Source organism: Salmo salar, chromosome ssa17 (assembly GCF_905237065.1).
Source record: "Salmo salar chromosome ssa17, Ssal_v3.1, whole genome shotgun sequence".
NCBI lineage: Eukaryota > Metazoa > Chordata > Actinopteri > Salmoniformes > Salmonidae > Salmo > Salmo salar.
The window spans coordinates 71,907,169-71,926,129 of record NC_059458.1 but is presented as its reverse complement, the minus strand read 5'-3'; the positions used below and the strand labels follow the sequence as shown (position 1 = coordinate 71,926,129).

General features: G+C 48.6%; 1 protein-coding gene across 2 annotated transcripts in view; it reads right to left on the bottom strand.

The window, feature by feature from the left end:
• LOC106576477 (plexin-A4) overlaps positions 1 to 18,961 on the bottom strand; it is a 643,097-nt gene that overhangs the window by 156,931 nt on the left and 467,205 nt on the right. For both annotated transcript variants that reach the window (XM_045700071.1, XM_045700072.1), the window contains exons 6-7: positions 8,652 to 8,775; positions 929 to 1,082 (exon numbers count right to left, since the gene is read on the bottom strand). In XM_045700071.1, coding sequence (XP_045556027.1) covers positions 929 to 1,082; positions 8,652 to 8,775 — 278 coding nt within the window. The remainder of the gene's footprint in view (positions 1 to 928; positions 1,083 to 8,651; positions 8,776 to 18,961) is intronic.

Below are 18,961 nucleotides of genomic sequence, written 5' to 3'. Positions count from 1 at the left end.
GGAGGCGTTAGCTTAGCCAACGTGAAGCAACAGCTAGCGTTAGTGCTCCCTTACTACTTTTGAGGAGGCGTTAGCTTAGCCAACGTGAAGCAACAGCTAGCTTTAGCGCTCCCTTACTTCTTTTGAGGAGGTGTTAGCTTAGCCAACGTGAAGCAGCAGCTAGCGTTTGCGCTCCCTTACTTCTTTTGAGGAGGCGTTAGCGTAACAAACGTGAAGCAGCAGCTAGCGTTAGCACTCCCCTGCTTCTATTGAGGCGCGGCAGCGTCTTCATTATCTCCACATGGAGACGTCTGGGTATTATGAAAGATTACCAGTCCTCCAGACAGCCGCCCAGATGTGTGCAGTTTTCAATTATACCTGGGTTAACCAACCACGTCGAGGAGGAGAGAAGCGAGGGATGAGAGGGACAAGAAAGCTTATCTCGGGGAGAATGAATGCTGTCAAAAGCGTTTTTTGGCAGTGGGATTCATTTTCAACCGCTCCTCCCCCCCACTTTGAGTGGAGTGATCTGCCCGCGCTCAGGGCTATTGGGGTCCCACATGTCTCCTGCAGTTCTGACTGCATACCTCCTCAGTGAGAGAGTAAATAAAACCTGACGCTCTGTAATGACGGTTGTTTGGATGACTAAACACGTCCTAGGGCGCTGCTCCGAGGGCTTCCGGGCTACGATGGGTAACAGGGAACGTAACCCCAGGCCACACGAAGAACCAAATGAGACGCAAATCAGTTCCCACATTTAGCAGGTCCCTGGCTTAATGAGTTAGTGTTTTGGCTTCATACTTAAACTAGTTAGTGTTTTGGCTTCATCAGTAACACCTCCATTAGTGTCAATACACTCATGTAACCCACGTAAAAAAACAACATACTCAAAAGAAAAACCGAGCTCTTTGATTGGTCTGTAATCAGTCAGGTATCTTATGCTACAGACCTTTGTCTACGATAATGCGAGGCACCTCCTTCTCGGCAGGCGAGCTGCACCTGATGCGGTTCCCCTCCACCAGACCGTCCATCTCAGCCAGGTCCTCAAAGGTACAGTTGACCCCTGCAGACAACTCTGGGACGTTATGGGCCTCCAGGATCAGCTGTGGAGAGAAGACAGGGGGGGGTTACATATGGCATCAGGGGAGAAGAGCGGAGTAGAGGGAGGGGGTGGCTCAGTCAGTAGAGTATGGCGCTTTCAATGCCAGGGATGTGGGTTTGATTCCCACGGGGGATCAGTAGGAAAATATATGCACTCACTACTGTAAGTATCTCTGGATAAGAACGTCTGCTAAATGACTCAAATTGCATTAGAATTGGGAGATATTCCATTAGTAGAATTGAGAGATACAGCGATGGGATAGATGAATGTATAGTGTCATCTGATGGTGGAGGGATAGATGAGGGGGAGAGAGGAGGGAAAAGAGGACCGCTGGGGGTAAGGATCCCCTGTAGACATACCATACCGTGATAAAGCCACAACATTGAGGGTTCAGTGAGTAGCAGTTCACCCTACATCACATCACACATCATTATAGGCTCTGGTGTCCCAAATAGCACCCTGATCCCTATGTAGAGCACTACTGTTGATCAGGTGGCCCATATGGCTTGGTTCAAAAGTAGTGCACTATATAGGAAAAAGGCTGGCATTTGGGACGCAGGCTATATTAGCATATCACAACAGAAACATCAACATGACAGGATGTCTTCAAAGAGGCAGGAAGTCTTTCCTGTCCAGAGGACCATCTACGGCTCTCGCTGACTCACCCATCCATCAACTCATTCTGACATGAATACCTTTTCAATGGACATGAGAGAGAAGAGAGAGAGTGAAGGAGAGGGAGAGAGAGTGAAGGAGAGGGTGAGAGAGTGAAAGAGAGAAAGTGAAGGAGAGGGAGAGAGAGTGAAAGAGAGAAAGTGAAGGAGAGGGAGAGAGAGTGAAGGAGAGAGAGAGAGAGAGAGAGAGAGAGAGTGAAGGAGAGAGAGAGAGAGTGAAGGAGAGAGTGAAGGGGATAGAGAGAGTGATAGAGAGAGAGTGAAGGAGAGGGAGAGAGAGTGAAGGAGAGGGAGAGAGAGTGAAAGAGAGAACGTGAAGGAGAGAGAGAATGAAGGAGAGTGAAGGAGAGGGAGAGAGAGTGAAGGAGAGGGAGAGAGAGTGAAGGAGAGAGTGAAGGGGACAGAGAGAGTGATAGAGAGAGAGTGAAGGAGAGGGAGAGAGTGAAGGAGAGGGAGAGAGAGTGAAGGAGAAGGAGAGAGAGTGAAAGAGAGAACGTGAAGGAGAGAGAGAGAGAGTGAAGGAGAGAGTGAAGGGGACAGAGAGAGTGATAGAGAGAGAGTGAAGGAGAGGGAGAGAGAGTGAAGGAGAGGGAGAGAGAGTGAGTGAAGGAGAAGGAGAGAGAGTGAAAGAGAGAACGTGAAGGAGAGAGAGAAAGGGAAGGAGAGGGAGAGAGAGTGATAGAGAGAGAGTGAAGGAGAGGGAGAGAGAGTGAAGGAGAGGGAGAGAGAGTGAGTGAAGGAGAAGGAGAGAGAGTGAAAGAGAGAACGTGAAGGAGAGAGAGAAAGGGAAGGAGAGAGAGAGAGAGAGATAAAAAGACAAGGAGAGAAGAAGACAGCAGGACATGTTTGTTGAGCATCAGCTCTGTGTTTTACAAAGCCTGCTGGTGATTCTTTGACTGTTTGTCATCTGGTGAACAGTTGGAGGCCAATGCCCTCCTTGCTCTGTCCCCCCGGTCTATCCACCATGCCCTGCGGCAGGCAGCGGAAATTTCACATCCCACATCTACGAGTACATATGCCCTGAGAGAGAGGGAGGGAGGGGGGAAGGAGGGAGGGAGGGGAGGAGCTAGGTGGAAAGGGAGAGGAGGAAGGTGAGAGGAAATTAGGTATTGGGGGGGCAGAAATTAAGGGAAGAGAGAGGCAGGATGAGAAAAGGAAGGAGAGAAAGAAAGAAACATGTATGCAAGCCGGCATGAGGGAGGGAGGGAATGAGGAAGAGAAGGAAGTAGATTCCTGTTGTTGATAGTGCTGCGTAAACTGCTCTCCTCTCTAAAGAGCAGAGGATGAGGGGGGGACTTGACAGACTTGACGAGTAGAAAAATAGTTTCCTTGAACAAATGAGAAAGGGGGAGAAAAATATGAATGGGGTCAAGACCAAAATATAAATATTGAGGTGGCAAATAGAGGAGGCCTTGCATCCATTCTGCTGTTGGCCGCAGCACATTTATAATACGGCGCCAGAGAAGCTCCTGTACGGTGCGAGAAGGGCTGACCTGGACTGTTTTTATATTGCTGTTTAGTGTTTAATGAAAAGTCTTAGGCTGTCGCTCGGCACCGTACAGATACAGGAGCTTCCCTATTACTGTAGAGGAGCCACACGCAGCCAGGGTCGGAGACACAGCCCTCTTCCCACTTCATTTCTTTTTCCTTTTAAGGAGCAATGTGGCGCAAGTTTTCTTCAATTACATTTGGAGCAGTCCCGGCCCTAACCCGCGCCGCCCGGGCCTAAACATGAGTAGGAAAATAAGCTGTGTTCCGTGTCAATTGAATCACACACACACACGGAGAGAAATAGGTTCTCGCGTCTCTCCTTAATACAATGCGTCTCGCGTGGAGGATATGATGCGATAGATCGTATTGGCTTGGGTTGCCATAGGGACACAAAGAGGAGGATGGTGATCTGGGGGTGGTTCATTTAGATGCATACTGTACATGCCTCCTTGATTTGTATGACTGTGGCAGATTATGACAGCTGAATATACGATGCATTATACTATAATAACACATGGTTATCTTATGACTGTCATCCACTGAGAACAGAGTGTGAGATTCCGAAAGCCTTTTGGAATCCTATTACAATGTGTGAATACATCTATTGTCACAAGCTGTGAGCATATTTGAATTCTCACTGTAGTGAGAGACAAGCAGCCTGGTGACAAGTCATTATCTTCTCTTCTCTGTCTGGAGGCATGTGAATACAGACCTACAGCAATATACTTGTAATAACACTAACAGTAGAGTCCAGACCTATTAGAATTGAGTTTTATCTCAACAGGGAGCGATCTGGTCAGTTTACTAGCACCTGCTCTAGGAAGTCTTTATAGGATGGCTGTTATATCTACAGACAACAGCCCCAGAGATACTCTAAAACAAATGCAAGAGGAAAAGCTAATGGGCAAATAAAGGAAAAAAACACATCAATGCTTTTATGAGAGAAACTCTAGTTTCAATAGCCAAAACCCTCTACGTGTTGAGAGTCCTCTGTAGAAGGCTCCAGCTTATCTTTTTAAACAAATATTTAATAAGTTAAAGGTCAAGGGGCCCTGCCTGCCCGCCCAGTCTCACCAATCAATTGGATGGGAGATCTGTTGCGTAGAGAAAGGTTAAACACTCTCAAAACTCCAAGGCAGTGTGTGTGTGTGTGTGTGTGTGTGTGTGTGTGTGTGTGTGTGTGTGTGTGTGTGTGTGTGTGTGTGTGTGTGTGTGTGTGTGTGTGTGTGTGTGTGTGTGTGTGTGTGTGTGCGCACTCTCGCTCTTCAGACAGTGCCCTGAGAGTAGTATCTGTACATGACCTTACCCTTCCTGATTTACATTTATATACTTGGCCAGCAGAGATTAAAAGCAATCTCATATCCCCATTACGTATAAAATGGGATTGAAATGACACCGTAGATCGTTGGTATTCAAAGTTGGAGGGGGAACTGCAGTGGGGTCGTCAAAATAAAAATAAAACTATATTTTTTGGGGTGTGGGGGGTCTAAAATTAACAGCACACAATATTGAGAAAGATCATTTGAAAAATTCAACCTGATTGAGGGAATGTAGTTATTGGTTGTTTTTTCATTATAATAAGACATGAAAATGTAATGAATTGAAGGTTACTTGTTGGTGTAAAAATCTAATTTAACGTTGTGTTATTATTTTGGGGGTGGGGTCATGATAAATTATTATGAAATTAATGGGGTCCCCAGAAATTCCGGAGGATAAAATGGGGTTCCAGCTGAAAAAGGTTTGAATACCACTGACATAGAAGGACAGGTGTATGCAGTATATTGCATTTACTGGAGTACTGACCAGTAGACACCTCTAGTGTGGAGGGAGAGGTGTTAAGACAGCAGACTGACCAGTAGACACCTCTAGTGTGGAGGGAGAGGTGTTAAGACAGCAGACTGACCAGTAGACACCTCTAGTGTGGAGGGAGAGGTGTTAAGACAGCAGACTGACCAATAGACACCTCTAGTGTGGAGGGAGAGGTGTTAAGACAGCAGACTGACCAATAGACACCTCTAGTGTGGAGGGAGAGGTGTTAAGACAGCAGACTGACCAGTAGACACCTCTAGTGTGGAGGGAGAGGTGTTAAGACAGCAGACTGACCAGTAGACACCTCTAGTGTGGAGGGAGAGGTGTTAAGACAGCAGACTGACCAGTAGACACCTCTAGTGTGGAGGGAGAGGTGTTAAGACAGCAGACTGACCAGTAGACACCTCTAGTGTGGAGGGAGAGGTGTTAAGACAGCAGACTGACCAGTAGACACCTCTAGTGTGGAGGGAGAGGTGTTAAGACAGCAGGCTGACCAGTACACACCTCTAGTGTGGAGGGAGAGGTGTTAAGACAGCAGACTGACCAATAGACACCTCTAGTGTGGAGGGAGAGGTGTTAAGACAGCAGACTGACCAGTAGACACCTCTAGTGTGGAGGGAGAGGTGTTAAGACAGCAGACTGACCAATAGACACCTCTAGTGTGGAGGGAGAGGTGTTAAGACAGCAGACTGACCAATAGACACCTCTAGTGTGGAGGGAGAGGTGTTAAGACAGCAGACTGACCAATAGACACCTCTAGTGTGGAGGGAGAGGTGTTAAGACAGCAGACTGACCAGTAGACACCTCTAGTGTGGAGGGAGAGGTGTTAAGACAGCAGACTGACCAGTAGACACCTCTAGTGTGGAGGGAGAGGTGTTAAGACAGCAGGCTGACCAGTAGACACCTCTAGTGTGGAGGGAGAGGTGTTAAGACAGCAGACTGACCAGTAGACACCTCTAGTGTGGAGGGAGAGGTGTTAAGACAGCAGACTGACCAGTAGACACCTCTAGTGTGGAGGGAGAGGTGTTAAGACAGCAGACTGACCAATAGACACCTCTAGTGTGGAGGGAGAGGTGTTAAGACAGCAGACTGACCAGTAGACACCTCTAGTGTGGAGGGAGAGGTGTTAAGACAGCAGACTGACCAGTAGACACCTCTAGTGTGGAGGGAGAGGTGTTAAGACAGCAGACTGACCAGTAGACACCTCTAGTGTGGAGGGAGAGGTGTTAAGACAGCAGGCTGACCAGTACACACCTCTAGTGTGGAGGGAGAGGTGTTAAGACAGCAGACTGACCAATAGACACCTCTAGTGTGGAGGGAGAGGTGTTAAGACAGCAGACTGACCAGTAGACACCTCTAGTGTGGAGGGAGAGGTGTTAAGACAGCAGACTGACCAATAGACACCTCTAGTGTGGAGGGAGAGGTGTTAAGACAGCAGACTGACCAATAGACACCTCTAGTGTGGAGGGAGAGGTGTTAAGACAGCAGACTGACCAATAGACACCTCTAGTGTGGAGGGAGAGGTGTTAAGACAGCAGACTGACCAGTAGACACCTCTAGTGTGGAGGGAGAGGTGTTAAGACAGCAGACTGACCAGTAGACACCTCTAGTGTGGAGGGAGAGGTGTTAAGACAGCAGACTGACCAGTAGACACCTCTAGTGTGGAGGGAGAGGTGTTAAGACAGCAGACTGACCAGTAGACACCTCTAGTGTGGAGGGAGAGGTGTTAAGACAGCAGACTGACCAGTAGACACCTCTAGTGTGGAGGGAGAGGTGTTAAGACAGCAGACTGACCAATAGACACCTCTAGTGTGGAGGGAGAGGTGTTAAGACAGCAGACTGACCAGTAGACACCTCTAGTGTGGAGGGAGAGGTGTTAAGACAGCAGACTGACCAGTAGACACCTCTAGTGTGGAGGGAGAGGTGTTAAGACAGCAGACTGACCAGTAGACACCTCTAGTGTGGAGGGAGAGGTGTTAAGACAGCAGACTGACCAGTAGACACCTCTAGTGTGGAGGGAGAGGTGTTAAGACAGCAGACTGACCAGTAGACACCTCTAGTGTGGAGGGAGAGGTGTTAAGACAGCAGGCTGACCAGTAGACACCTCTAGTGTGGAGGGAGAGGTGTTAAGACAGCAGACTGACCAGTAGACACCTCTAGTGTGGAGGGAGAGGTGTTAAGACAGCAGACTGACCAGTAGACACCTCTAGTGTGGAGGGAGAGGTGTTAAGACAGCAGACTGACCAATAGACACCTCTAGTGTGGAGGGAGAGGTGTTAAGACAGCAGACTGACCAGTAGACACCTCTAGTGTGGAGGGAGAGGTGTTAAGACAGCAGACTGACCAGTAGACACCTCTAGTGTGGAGGGAGAGGTGTTAAGACAGCAGACTGACCAGTAGACACCTCTAGTGTGGAGGGAGAGGTGTTAAGACAGCAGACTGACCAGTAGACACCTCTAGTGTGGAGGGAGAGGTGTTAAGACAGCAGACTGACCAGTACACACCTCTAGTGTGGAAGGAGAGGTGTTAAGACAGCAGACTGACCAGTACACACCTCTAGTGTGGAAGGAGTGCTGTTTAGTGCCAGCAACACAACCCAATCCCAGCTGATTCCATACACAATATCAGATCAGCTGGTAGGGTATGCTGTATCTATATAATACCCACCCAGTGGGCAAAACGGAGTGAAATTATGTCATTATCTTATAACCAGTGTTATGTTCACTACAATGTCATTGAAATTCTCCCGCCAGGGAGGTTTTCAGTAGCCTCGTTCGAACCATCCTGATCTCGTGAGCTTCCATTCTGTTTCAGTGTAGCGAGACCAGGATGGTTCGTACGAGGCCAGGTTTTTAGTGCCAGCAAAACAGCATCACCCCCAGTGATTCCATGAACAATACCAGAGCAGCAGCTACACAGCGTCTATATAACCCCCAGTATCACTGATCATTACGCGGAAGTCTGGAAGCCAACAATAATAACGTGTTGTCTAGATAGACAGAACACAGCTGCAATATACAGATGATTAGATGATGGTTAGGTGGCATGAGGTAATGCTAGGGGAAACCCTGGCCTTGATGGACAGATCTGTAAGGACCTGTGACATATGAGGGGATAATTACATTATGGCCATTGGCTAAAGATGATTCCCCAGGCTTAACCATGTTAGTGAGGCACAACATCCATACCTTCAACTATGACATGGTTCATTGGACCGCTAAAATGGTTGGGCGTCTTCAGTTTTTTTCTGATGTGACGGCTCATTCAGTCATTGGATGCAATACCAGGTGATGGTATATTGTATACTGATATGGTTTCTGGTCACCATAGTAACTGTAAGCCTACTAAAATGCAATAATATCGGTCATTGTGCCAGACACTTCTTTTTCATTTTAGACTGGTCAGGTTCAGTGGGGCACGAAATGAGAGAAAACATTTCAAAACGGAGGAGGCGCTATCTGAAGATGTCCAATAAGAATGCCAATATTACATTTTTCCGTCTCAAAGGGTTGTCTGTTTTCGTGCCTAGTAGACAGGACCCAGGAGGAAGTAGTGTTTTGACCACACTTTGACTGTGCGAAGTGGTCACCACTCACCGTGACACTGAACTGGGACACTGAGATGTTGCTGGGGTGGACACTGAGTCGGACGCACTGCTTGATGTCCCAGGCGAACCGCCGGGGCTCGGCCGAGCGCTCGCATTTCTCCTTCCTGGTGCACCTGTGGGAACACAAAGTAACAGAGGGGGGAGGTTATTCACCGTAACACCCGTCGCAGCCTTCAGTCAACCCCATTGGAGCCTCGTTCACATGGCTTGTCCCACCTGCTGAGCGCCTGGGAAACCAGAAGAATGTTAGTTACCTGTGTGAATGAAGTGGAAATACCTGGGGTGATATTAATACGGAGACATTCATCATATTTCTACCAGAGCTTTATCCACGGATACTGGCCATTCACTGTGACTGGACAACCCTAAAACAATGGCCGCCTCTATTTGTGGAAGTGGAGCTGCTCTGTTGGGAGAAGGGGGACAGGCTCTGTCTTTGTGAGGCCATCTTAATGAGGGCCATTCATGGGCAGTGCCAAGTGCAGGTGGGGGGCGGGGATGGGGAGCAAGGGATGGATTACCCCCCTCTTAATCCAGGGCCAGGTGGTCTAATCCATTCCCATTGTATTATGTGAGTTGGTAAATAGACCTAACTCCCTCTTTCTCTCTGCTTTTGTCCCTGGGAGAATTCTGTAGTTCACGTTTCCACACAGTAGTATCTGTTGACAGTGGGCCGCTGCTACTGGTTTACATTCCCAAAGCCACACCATTACTACATCTAAATGGCTGTATTATTTCAGCAGCAGGTATAGGGAACGCCTCTAACTCCCATGAGACACAGATATTCACACAGAGAGGCTGGGAACACTGGCAAACCTGGGTAAAGAGTACAGACACCTGGGTAAAGAGTACAGACACCTGGGTAAAGAGTACAGACACCTGGGTAAAGAGTACAGACACCTGGGTAAAGAGTACAGACACCTGGGTAAAGAGTACAGACACCTGGGTAAAGAGTACAGACACCTGGGTAAAGAGTACAGACACCTGGGTAAAGAGTACAGACACCTGGGTAAAGAGTACAGACACCTGGGTAAAGAGTACAGACACCTGGGCCTGAAAAGACACCTGGTAAGAGTACAGACACCTGGGTAAAGAGTACAGACACCTGGGTAAAGAGTACAGACACCTGGGTAAAGAGTACAGACACCTGGGTAAAGAGTACAGACACCTGGGTAAAGAGTAAAGACACCTGGGTAGAAAGTTAAGAAAGTATAAAGTAAAGAAAGTATGCATATACTCTCACAAAACTTTATATCAACTACCAAAAGACCATTGTACTGTACCTACCATTCCGCGGCGCGACGCTCCACTATAACCCTTAACGTCCTCCTCCATTAAATCCCCGTAAAACCTATTCTGTTTAATCCTCGTTGATTTAAACAAAGTTCTCAAGCAATTAACAGCAAATCCCACAGAGAGCCAAAGTCCTCAGAGAGAATGATAGAAGGGACTTCTGGGAGGCTGGGTGACGGCTGAGATACAATAATACCTTCCACAGTAGAAGCTTTTCATTGGGGGGGGGGGGTGAGATGTGTCTGCATTGTGAAGTTTTAAGCGACCTAGCGTGGAGAAAAGAAGCCGGCAGACAGAATGGAAGAAGAAGTAATCTGCTTCGGAGTGAAAGAAGAGAGAGAGACGAGAACAGAAGAGAGGAGATTTAGGGAAGGCAACAATCATTCAGAGGCTTTTCAATAGTCTTTTTCTCAGCTCCTCCACTAAGCAGGTCTGAGAAGGCTTTAACCAGAGAGCTTCCCTTTGTGTTCTCCATCAGGCCTCCTGTTCCCCATTGTACTGCTGATTTAATAAACCCCACAGTACACAAAACCCCAGAGAGAATACAGTTATACTCTCCTACACACACACACACACCTGAGTGCTTGTACCTGCATGGGTGTTGAATGTATTTGATTCAGTACTGATGTGTTTGGTTCTCGCCACCAGTGTCTATGTGTGTCTATGCGTGAGAGTGCGTGTGTGTGTTAGTTACACCAAATTATGCAGAGAGAAGAAGATGAGTGAGACAGAGAGGTGAATAACGATACCATGCAGAGCGATGTAGGGGAAGTGAACCAATCCTGTTGCTTGGTGGCTCAGAGAACTTCTTCAGGAGAGAAAGCTCTATTTCATGCTGTTAGCTCACCTGCCAGAAGCCTTTTCTAAAACATCACAAGTGTAAAATCTAACAACTTCTCTCTCTTTCCTTCTCCTTCTTTCCTTCAGTTTGTGGTTAAAGGGAACCTGAATGAATAATGTGATATCTCCCCCCGAAACCACCCGGTAATGGTACGGTCCGACCACAGAGGGCACTTTGGCTAGCGATGCAATCACAATCAATAGAGGGGGTTCTCAGGGTTGCCATTTTAGGGTCTGAAAGCTATGGGGTAGCATGTGTCTGTGAAATCTGACATGGATCCCTTTGACACTTGTGGGATAGTGCACTTTAATTTAATAGGGCACTGCTTTTAGGAGTCATAAACATGGGCGCTCGTAATGCCCTGAGGGCGTTTTATGACATCATCTCTGTGGGACTCGCGGTGCGTCTGTAAATGACGGGGCCTGTAGAGACGGTGCCAGTGGCAGGACAGACTGTAGAGAACTACTTTGATGTCTTCACAATGACATGTTCATAACTCTGCCTGAGAACAGGAAACATCTGTCAATGAGAGAGAGAGAGAGAGAGAGAGAGAGAGAGAGACAGAGAATTGAGGATGTTTATTGTATGTTCTTTGAGTACTTGTGTTGAGCATGCATAGTTGAGTGTGTATCTTTCTGCAAGTTTGTTTTTGTGTTGTACCAAGATGTGGACATGATTAGGCATCTGATAAATATGGTGATGCCATTTGATGAGTGATCCTCGGAGCACCTGACAGGTTGGGCTCATTAATACATTATCATTAGTGAAGTAAATCAGTCCATTAGAAGAGCTGGGTGGGAATTTGTTGTAATGCAAATGAGCCGTGGAACATGGAGGAATATGTTGGGAATACTGAAGATCAATCATACCTGGAGTGATCTCAAACTGCTCCACCAACTTTCCCTCCCTCCCTCCCGCCCGCCCGCCTCCCTCCCTCCCTCCCTCCCTCCCTCCTTTCTTTCTTTCTTTCTTTCTTTCCTTCCTTCCTTCCTTCCTTCCTTCCTTCCTTCCTTCCTTCCTTCCTTCCTTCCTTCCTTCCTTCCTTCCTTCCTTCCTTCCTTCCTCCCTCCCTCCCTCCTCCCTCCCTCCCTCCCTCCCCTCCCTCCTCCCTCCCTCCCTCCCTCCCTCCCTCTGACTCTATCCGCCTCTTCTCCGCAACACACTGGCTTATATTCACTGCATATGCAGCTTGTAGGGAGTTGAACGGCAGATGGCTAGGGGTAAGGTATCAGGCCTGTCTATGAATAATGGTGTCATGGGTAAGGCTTTACACTTCTAACTAGCTTTTAAACTTCTCATGAAAGCTGTGATAAGAGGCTAAACTAACTGGGTGAGATGAAAGAACTCATGATTACTAATGATTACCCTTCAGATCTGGCTTAACTTGGCTTTGACTCTATGGCTGCGTTTGCCCACTCATTTGCAAAAGATCTGATCTGATTGGGGGGGGGCTATACTGAGACTGGAAACTGATTTCTCTGACTTTAGGGTACAGCTATCCATGATGGTCTGTGTGACTCTGTATTGACGGTCACTTGCTCATCTCTGAATTCAGTCTCTCCCTCTCTCTCTCCTCCATCGCTCTCCCCCTACACCCTTCCCCTCTTTCTCGCATCTTTCTCTCTGCGCCACTGCCCACACGTTGGCAGCCGTTCAGACGTAGCCAGTGAGAGGTAGCGGCGGTTAGCGGAGAGCTCTAATCAGAGGTTAGTGGGAGATAACAGCGCCAATATGCTCTGTATGAGGGAGGTAGATTGCAGGCCTAGACTCTCCATAGCTTCTCTCTGTGTTGTCGTAGCTAAGCTACAGTAGATACATCTGTTTTTACCAAACCATATATCCTTGAAAAACACCAACTGTGTCAGTAATAGCAGTAAAACCACTTTTGTTTTAGGGAATATAAATGAGAAATTGTCAACTATACTATAAAGATACTATACAACATCCCTGTCTGTACTCTAACATTGTAGTAGACTGTATACTGTACCATCAGTGGAACTTTTGGTTTTATAAACTGGGTGGTTCGAGCTCTGAATGCTGATTGGCTGACAGCTGTGGTATATCAGACCGTATACCACAGGTATGACAAAACATTTATTTTTACTGCTCTAATTACTTTGGTAACCAGTTCATAATAGCAATAAGGCACCTTGGGGGTTTGTGGTATATGGCCAACATACCACGACTAAGGGCTGTATCCAGGCATAAGAACAGCCCTTAGCCGTGGTAAATTGGCTATATACCACACCCCCTCGGGCCTTATCGCTTAATTAACATATATTGTCATCATAGGGTCTTGTGAAACAACAGTTCAGGCTGAAAGCTGTGAGAGTCCTCAGCTTGCTCACCTCGCATGACCACTCCCAGATCTATTAGAAGTCTGGCAGCGTCTAAAGAGCTGAATCAATCTAAACGGATATCCACCCTCAGACAGTTAAACATCTATTTGAACTTGAATTAACAGTAGTGCTATTAAATGCAGGTGGCGACACGTTTAGAGAGAGCCCCATGAATGGATTAGATTGGTGGCTGAATGGAACTAATCTTCACTCTTGTTTCCTAAAGCCTTTGATAATGTGACTCAATAAGAAGAATGAGGAGGATTTGCCAGCCTTTCCAACAAGATTATGACCCTTTCATGTCCCTAGTAAACACACAGAATAGTAAACACACTATTCATAACAGAAAGTCAATCACAATGTAGTATGATTCTCTACCCTGTAGTAATATACAGTACTGTATTATACTCTACAGTGTTTTACAGTACTCTATAGTACTCTACTCTTAAGTACTCTACAGTACTGTACGCAACAGTACTATACAGTACTCTACATTTTTTATTTTACCTTTATTTAAAACCTGTTGGGGCTCGGGGGCAGTATTGAGACATTTTGAAAAAAATATGTGCCCATTTTTAACTGCCTCCTACACCAACTCAGAAGCTAGGATATGCATATTATTAACACATTCGGATAGAAAACACTCTGAATTTTCTAAAACAGTTTGAATGGTGTCTGTAAGTATAACAAAACTCATATTGCAGGCAAAAACCTGTGAAAAATAGATTAAAAAAAAATGTGAATTTTGTGACTGTACTATTTAGTGTCATTGTTTTATAGATACCATAGTGAGAAAGGATTCATTTCGCAACACCTACGGCTTCCACTAGATGTCAACGATCTTTATAAAGTTGTTTGAAGCGTCTATGATAAACAGAGAGCAAATTAGAATCCAAGGAAGTTGACATGTCATCACTTCATTTTTTGCGCCTGCGCATAAATCTGAGAAACGTGAGTTTTGTCTTCATTGTTTATCTAGACATAGGATAGGTTGTGTGAAAATATTACTGATGTTTAACGTTAAAAATGGACCAAAAGATTAATGCTAAACAACATTTGACATGTTTGAACGAACATAAATAGATTATTTACTAGGTTTTTTTAGCTTTTCGGCGTGATTTTACAGTCCCCCCACCACGTTTTGTGGGAGCATAATGAACGCTAAGTACTTGGTGTTATTTGGACATAAATTATGAACTTTGTCAAAAGAAACCACATTTGTTCCGGACCTGGGATGCCTTCCGGACCTGGGATGCCTGCCTTCTGATGGAGATAATCAAAGGTAAGGGGATATTTACAATGTTATTATCGATTTTAGATGATGCTAACTGTATAGCATAGCCTGTTGTTCTTAGCATAGCACCCCGTTTATTGCAAAATGTGATTTCCCAGTAAAGTTATTTTGAGATCTGGCCATTCGGTAGCAATTACGAGATGATAATATATTATTCTTTGAATAACAATATTCTAATTTACCAATGTTTTCGAATAGTAATTTTGTTATGTTCACCGGAAGCATTTCAGAGAAGAAAAAAATCTGAATTTCACGCTACTGTAAAATGCTGTTTTTGGATATAAATATGAACTTGATGGAACAAAAAATGCATGTATTGTATAACATAATATCCTAGGAGTGTCATCTGATGGAGATTGACAAAAGTTAGTGCATAATTCAAGCTGGTTTCTGCTTTTGGTGACGCCTGACCTTGAATTGAAAATGGATGTTTGTACTTTTGTGGCTATGTACTGTCCTAACATAATCTAACTTTATGCTTTTGCCGTAAAGCCGCTTTGAAAATCGAACAATGTGGTTAGATTAAGGAGATGTTTATCATTTAAATTGTGTAAAATAGTTGATTGTTTGAGAAATTGAAATTATTAGATTTTTGATGTTTTGAATTTCCAGCCTTGTTAGCAATCCCGGCTCGGGGTTCATTGCTAACCTGTAGCCCCAACAGGTTTTAACTTGGCAAGTCAGTTAAGAACAAATTCTTATTTTCAATGACAGCCTAGGAACAGTGGGTCAACTGCCTGTTCAGGGGCAGAACGACAGATTTGTACCTTGTCAGCTCGGGGATTTTGAACTTGCAACCTTTCGGTTACTAGTCCAACACTCTAACCACTAGGCTACCCTGCCGCCCCACTCTAGGGTTGGGGGGTGAGGTGAGGGGGTGAGGAGGGTTGAAGGTGAGGTGAGGTGAGGTGAGGGGGGTGAGGTGAGGGGGATGAGGAGGGTTGGGGGGTGAGGTGAGTGGGGTGAGGAGGTTTGGGGGTGAGGTGAGGAGGGTGAGGAGGGTTGGTGGGTGAGGTGAGGAGGGTGAGGAGGTTTTGGGGGTGAGGTGAGGAGGGTGAGGAGGGTTGGGGGTAAGGTGAGGTGAGTGGAGTGAGGAGGTTTGGGGGTGAGATGAGGAGGGTGAGGAGGTTTGGGGGTGAGGTGAGGAGGGTGAGGAGGTTTTGGGGGTGAGGTGAGGGGTGAGGAGGGTTGGGGGGGTGAGGTGAGTGGAGTGAGGAGGTTTGGGGGGTGAGGTGAGGAGGGTGAGGAGGGTTGGGGGGTGAGATGAGGAGGGTGAGGAGGTTTGGGGGGTGAGGTGAGGAGGGTTGGTGGGTGAGGAGGGTGAGGAGGTTTTGGGGGTGAGGTGAGGAGGGTGAGGAGGGTTGGGGGGTAAGGTGAGGTGAGTGGAGTGAGGAGGTTTGGGGGGTGAGATGAGGAGGGTGAGGAGGTTTGGGGGGTGAGGTGAGGAGGTTGTGAGGTGAGGAGGGTGAGGAGGTTTTGGGGGTGAGGTGAGGAGGGTGAGGAGGGTTGGGGGGGTGAGGTGAGTGGAGTGAGGAGGTTTGGGGGGGTGAGGTGAGGAGGGTGAGGAGGGTTGATGGGTGAGATGAGGAGGGTAGGAGTTTGGGGGTGAGGTGAGGAGGGTTGGTGGGTGAGGTGCAGATGTAGCAGGCTGTGGTGAGAGACTTTAGGTCTAATGCATATTTAATGCTGGGAGGAACAGAAAAGGTCAAGTGGAGAGGGAAATGAAACCTATTAACTTCCCAGAGGCTGGCTAAGACACGGTGCTCCATCAGCAACGTCACAAACACACTTCAATATGCACTGTACATCTGAGGGAGGTTAGAGGTTGAACAGTCCTCCATCTTTCTATTTGACTGTTGACTGTTCACCACCACATACTGATGGGTTAACTACCTAAATTATACCTAATGCAAAAGTGTGGGGAAAAACAGGGCACCGTTACATATTCCTCCCTGATGCTTATGCATGTGTCTCTGAGTGGCTGAACCCCATACATTAGCCAAGCAATCACTGTACATATAAGGTATAAAAATGCATTGCATAATATCATATCGCACTGCGCCGAAACGTCATCTAGGTGAATCCAGGAGCCATTACACAAGGCAGAATACTACTACTCCCCAAATGAGGCATTTCTACCCAGACTCTTCATCCCTGACTAGGGCCTCTCTAACCCCCTAGCCCCTTACCCCTGACTAGAGCCTCTCTAACCCCCTAGCCCCTTACCCCTGACTAGGGCCTCTCTAACCCCCTAGCCCCTTCCCCCTGACTAGGGCCTCTCTAACCCCCTAGCCCCTTCCCCCTGACTAGGGCCTCTCTAACCCCTAGCCCCTTCCCCCTGACTAGGGCCTCTCTAACCCCTAGCTCCTTCCCCCTGACTAGGGCCTCTCTAACCCCTAGCCCCTTACCCCTGACTAGGGCCTCTCTAACCCCCTAGCCCCTTCCCCCTGACTAGGGCCTCTCTAACCCCTAGCCCCTTACCCCTGACTAGGGCCTCTCTAACCCCTAGCCCCTTACCCCTGACTAGGGCCTCTCTAACCCCCTAGCCCCTTCCCCTGACTAGGGCCTCTAACCCCCTAGCCCCTTCCCCCTGACTAGGGCCTCTCTAACCCCTAGCCCCTTACCCCTGACTAGGGCCTCTCTAACCCCCTAGCTCCTTCCCCCTGACTAGGGCCTCTCTAACCCCTAGCCCCTTCCCCCTGACTAGGGCCTCTCTAACCCCCTAGCCCCTTACCCCTGACTAGGGCCTCTCTAACCCCTAGCCCCTTACCCCTGACTAGGGCCTCTCTAACCCCTAGCCCCTTACCCCTGACTAGGGCCTCTCTAACCTCTAGCTCCTTCCCCCTGACTAGGGCCTCTCTAACCCCCTAGCCCCTTCCCCCCTGACTAGGGCCTCTCTAACCCCTAGCCCCTTCCCCCTGACTAGGGCCTCTCTAACCCCTAGCCCCTTACCCCTGACTAGGGCCTCTCTAACCCCCTAGCCCCTTCCCCAGACTAGGGCCTCTCTAACCCCTAGCCCCTTACCCCTGACTAGGGCCTCTCTAACCCCCTAGCCCCTTCCCCCTGACTAGGGCCTCTCTAACCCCTAGCCCCTTACCCCTGACTAGGGCCTCTCTAACCCCTAGCCCCTTACCCCTGACTAGGGCCTCTCTAACCCCTAGCCCCTTCCCCCTGACTAGGGCCTCTCTAAATCCTAGCCCCTTACCCCTGACTAGGGCCTCTCTAACCCCTAGCCCCTTCCCCCTGACTAGGGCCTCTCTAACCCCTAGCCCCTTACCCCTGACTAGGGCCTCTCTAACCCCTAGCCCCTTACCCCTGACTAGGGCCTCTCTAACCCCCTAGCCCCTTACCCCTGACTAGGGCCTCTCTAACCCCTAGCTCCTTCCCCCTGACTAGGGCCTCTCTAACCCCTAGCCCCTTCCCCTGACTAGGGCCTCTCTAACCCCCTAGCCCCTTACCCCTGACTAGGGCCTCTCTAACCCCTAGCCCCTTACCCCTGACTAGGGCCTCTCTAACCCCTAGCCCCTTACCCCTGACTAGGGCCTCTCTAACCCCTAGCTCCTTCCCCCTGACTAGGGCCTCTCTAACCCCCTAGCCCCTTCCCCCTGACTAGGGCCTCTCTAACCCCCTAGCCCCTTCCCCCTGACTAGGGCCTCTCTAACCCCTAGCCCCTTACCCCTGACTAGGGCCTCTCTAACCCCCTAGCCCCTTCCCCCAGACTAGGGCCTCTCTAACCCCTAGCCCCTTACCCCTGACTAGGGCCTCTCTAACCCCTAGCCCCTTCCCCTGACTAGGGCCTCTCTAACCCCCTAGCCCCTTACCCCTGACTAGGGGCCTCTCTAACCCCTAGCCCCTTACCCCTGACTAGGGCCTCTCTAACCCCTAGCCCCTTCCCCTGACTAGGGCCTCTCTAAATCCCTAGCCCCTTACCCCTGACTAGGGCCTCTCTAACCCCTAGCCCCTTCCCCTGACTAGGGCCTCTCTAACCCCCTAGCCCCTTACCCCTGACTAGGGCCTCTCTAACCCCTGCCCCTACCCCTGACTAGGGCCTCTCTAACCCCTAGCCCCTTCCCCTGACTAGGGCCTCTCTAACCCCTAGCCCCTTACCCCTGACTAGGGCCTCTCTAACCCCTAGCCCCTTACCCCTGACTAGGGCCTCTCTAACCCCTAGCCCCTTACCCCTGACTAGGGCCTCTCTAACCCCTAGCCCCTTCCCCCTGACTAGGGCCTCTCTAACCCCTAGCCCCTTCCCCCTGACTAGGGCCTCTCTAACCCCTAGCCCCTTCCCCCTGACTAGGGCCTCTCTAACCCCTAGCCCCTTACCCCTGACTAGGGCCTCTCTAACCCCTAGCCCCTTACCCCTGACTAGGGCCTCTCTAACCCCTAGCCCCTTACCCCTGACTAGGGCCTCTCTAACCCCTAGCCCCTTCCCCCTGACTAGGGCCTCTCTAACCCCTAGCCCCTTACCCCTGACTAGGGCCTCTCTAACCCCTAGCCCCTTACCCCTGACTAGGGCCTCTCTAACCCCTAGC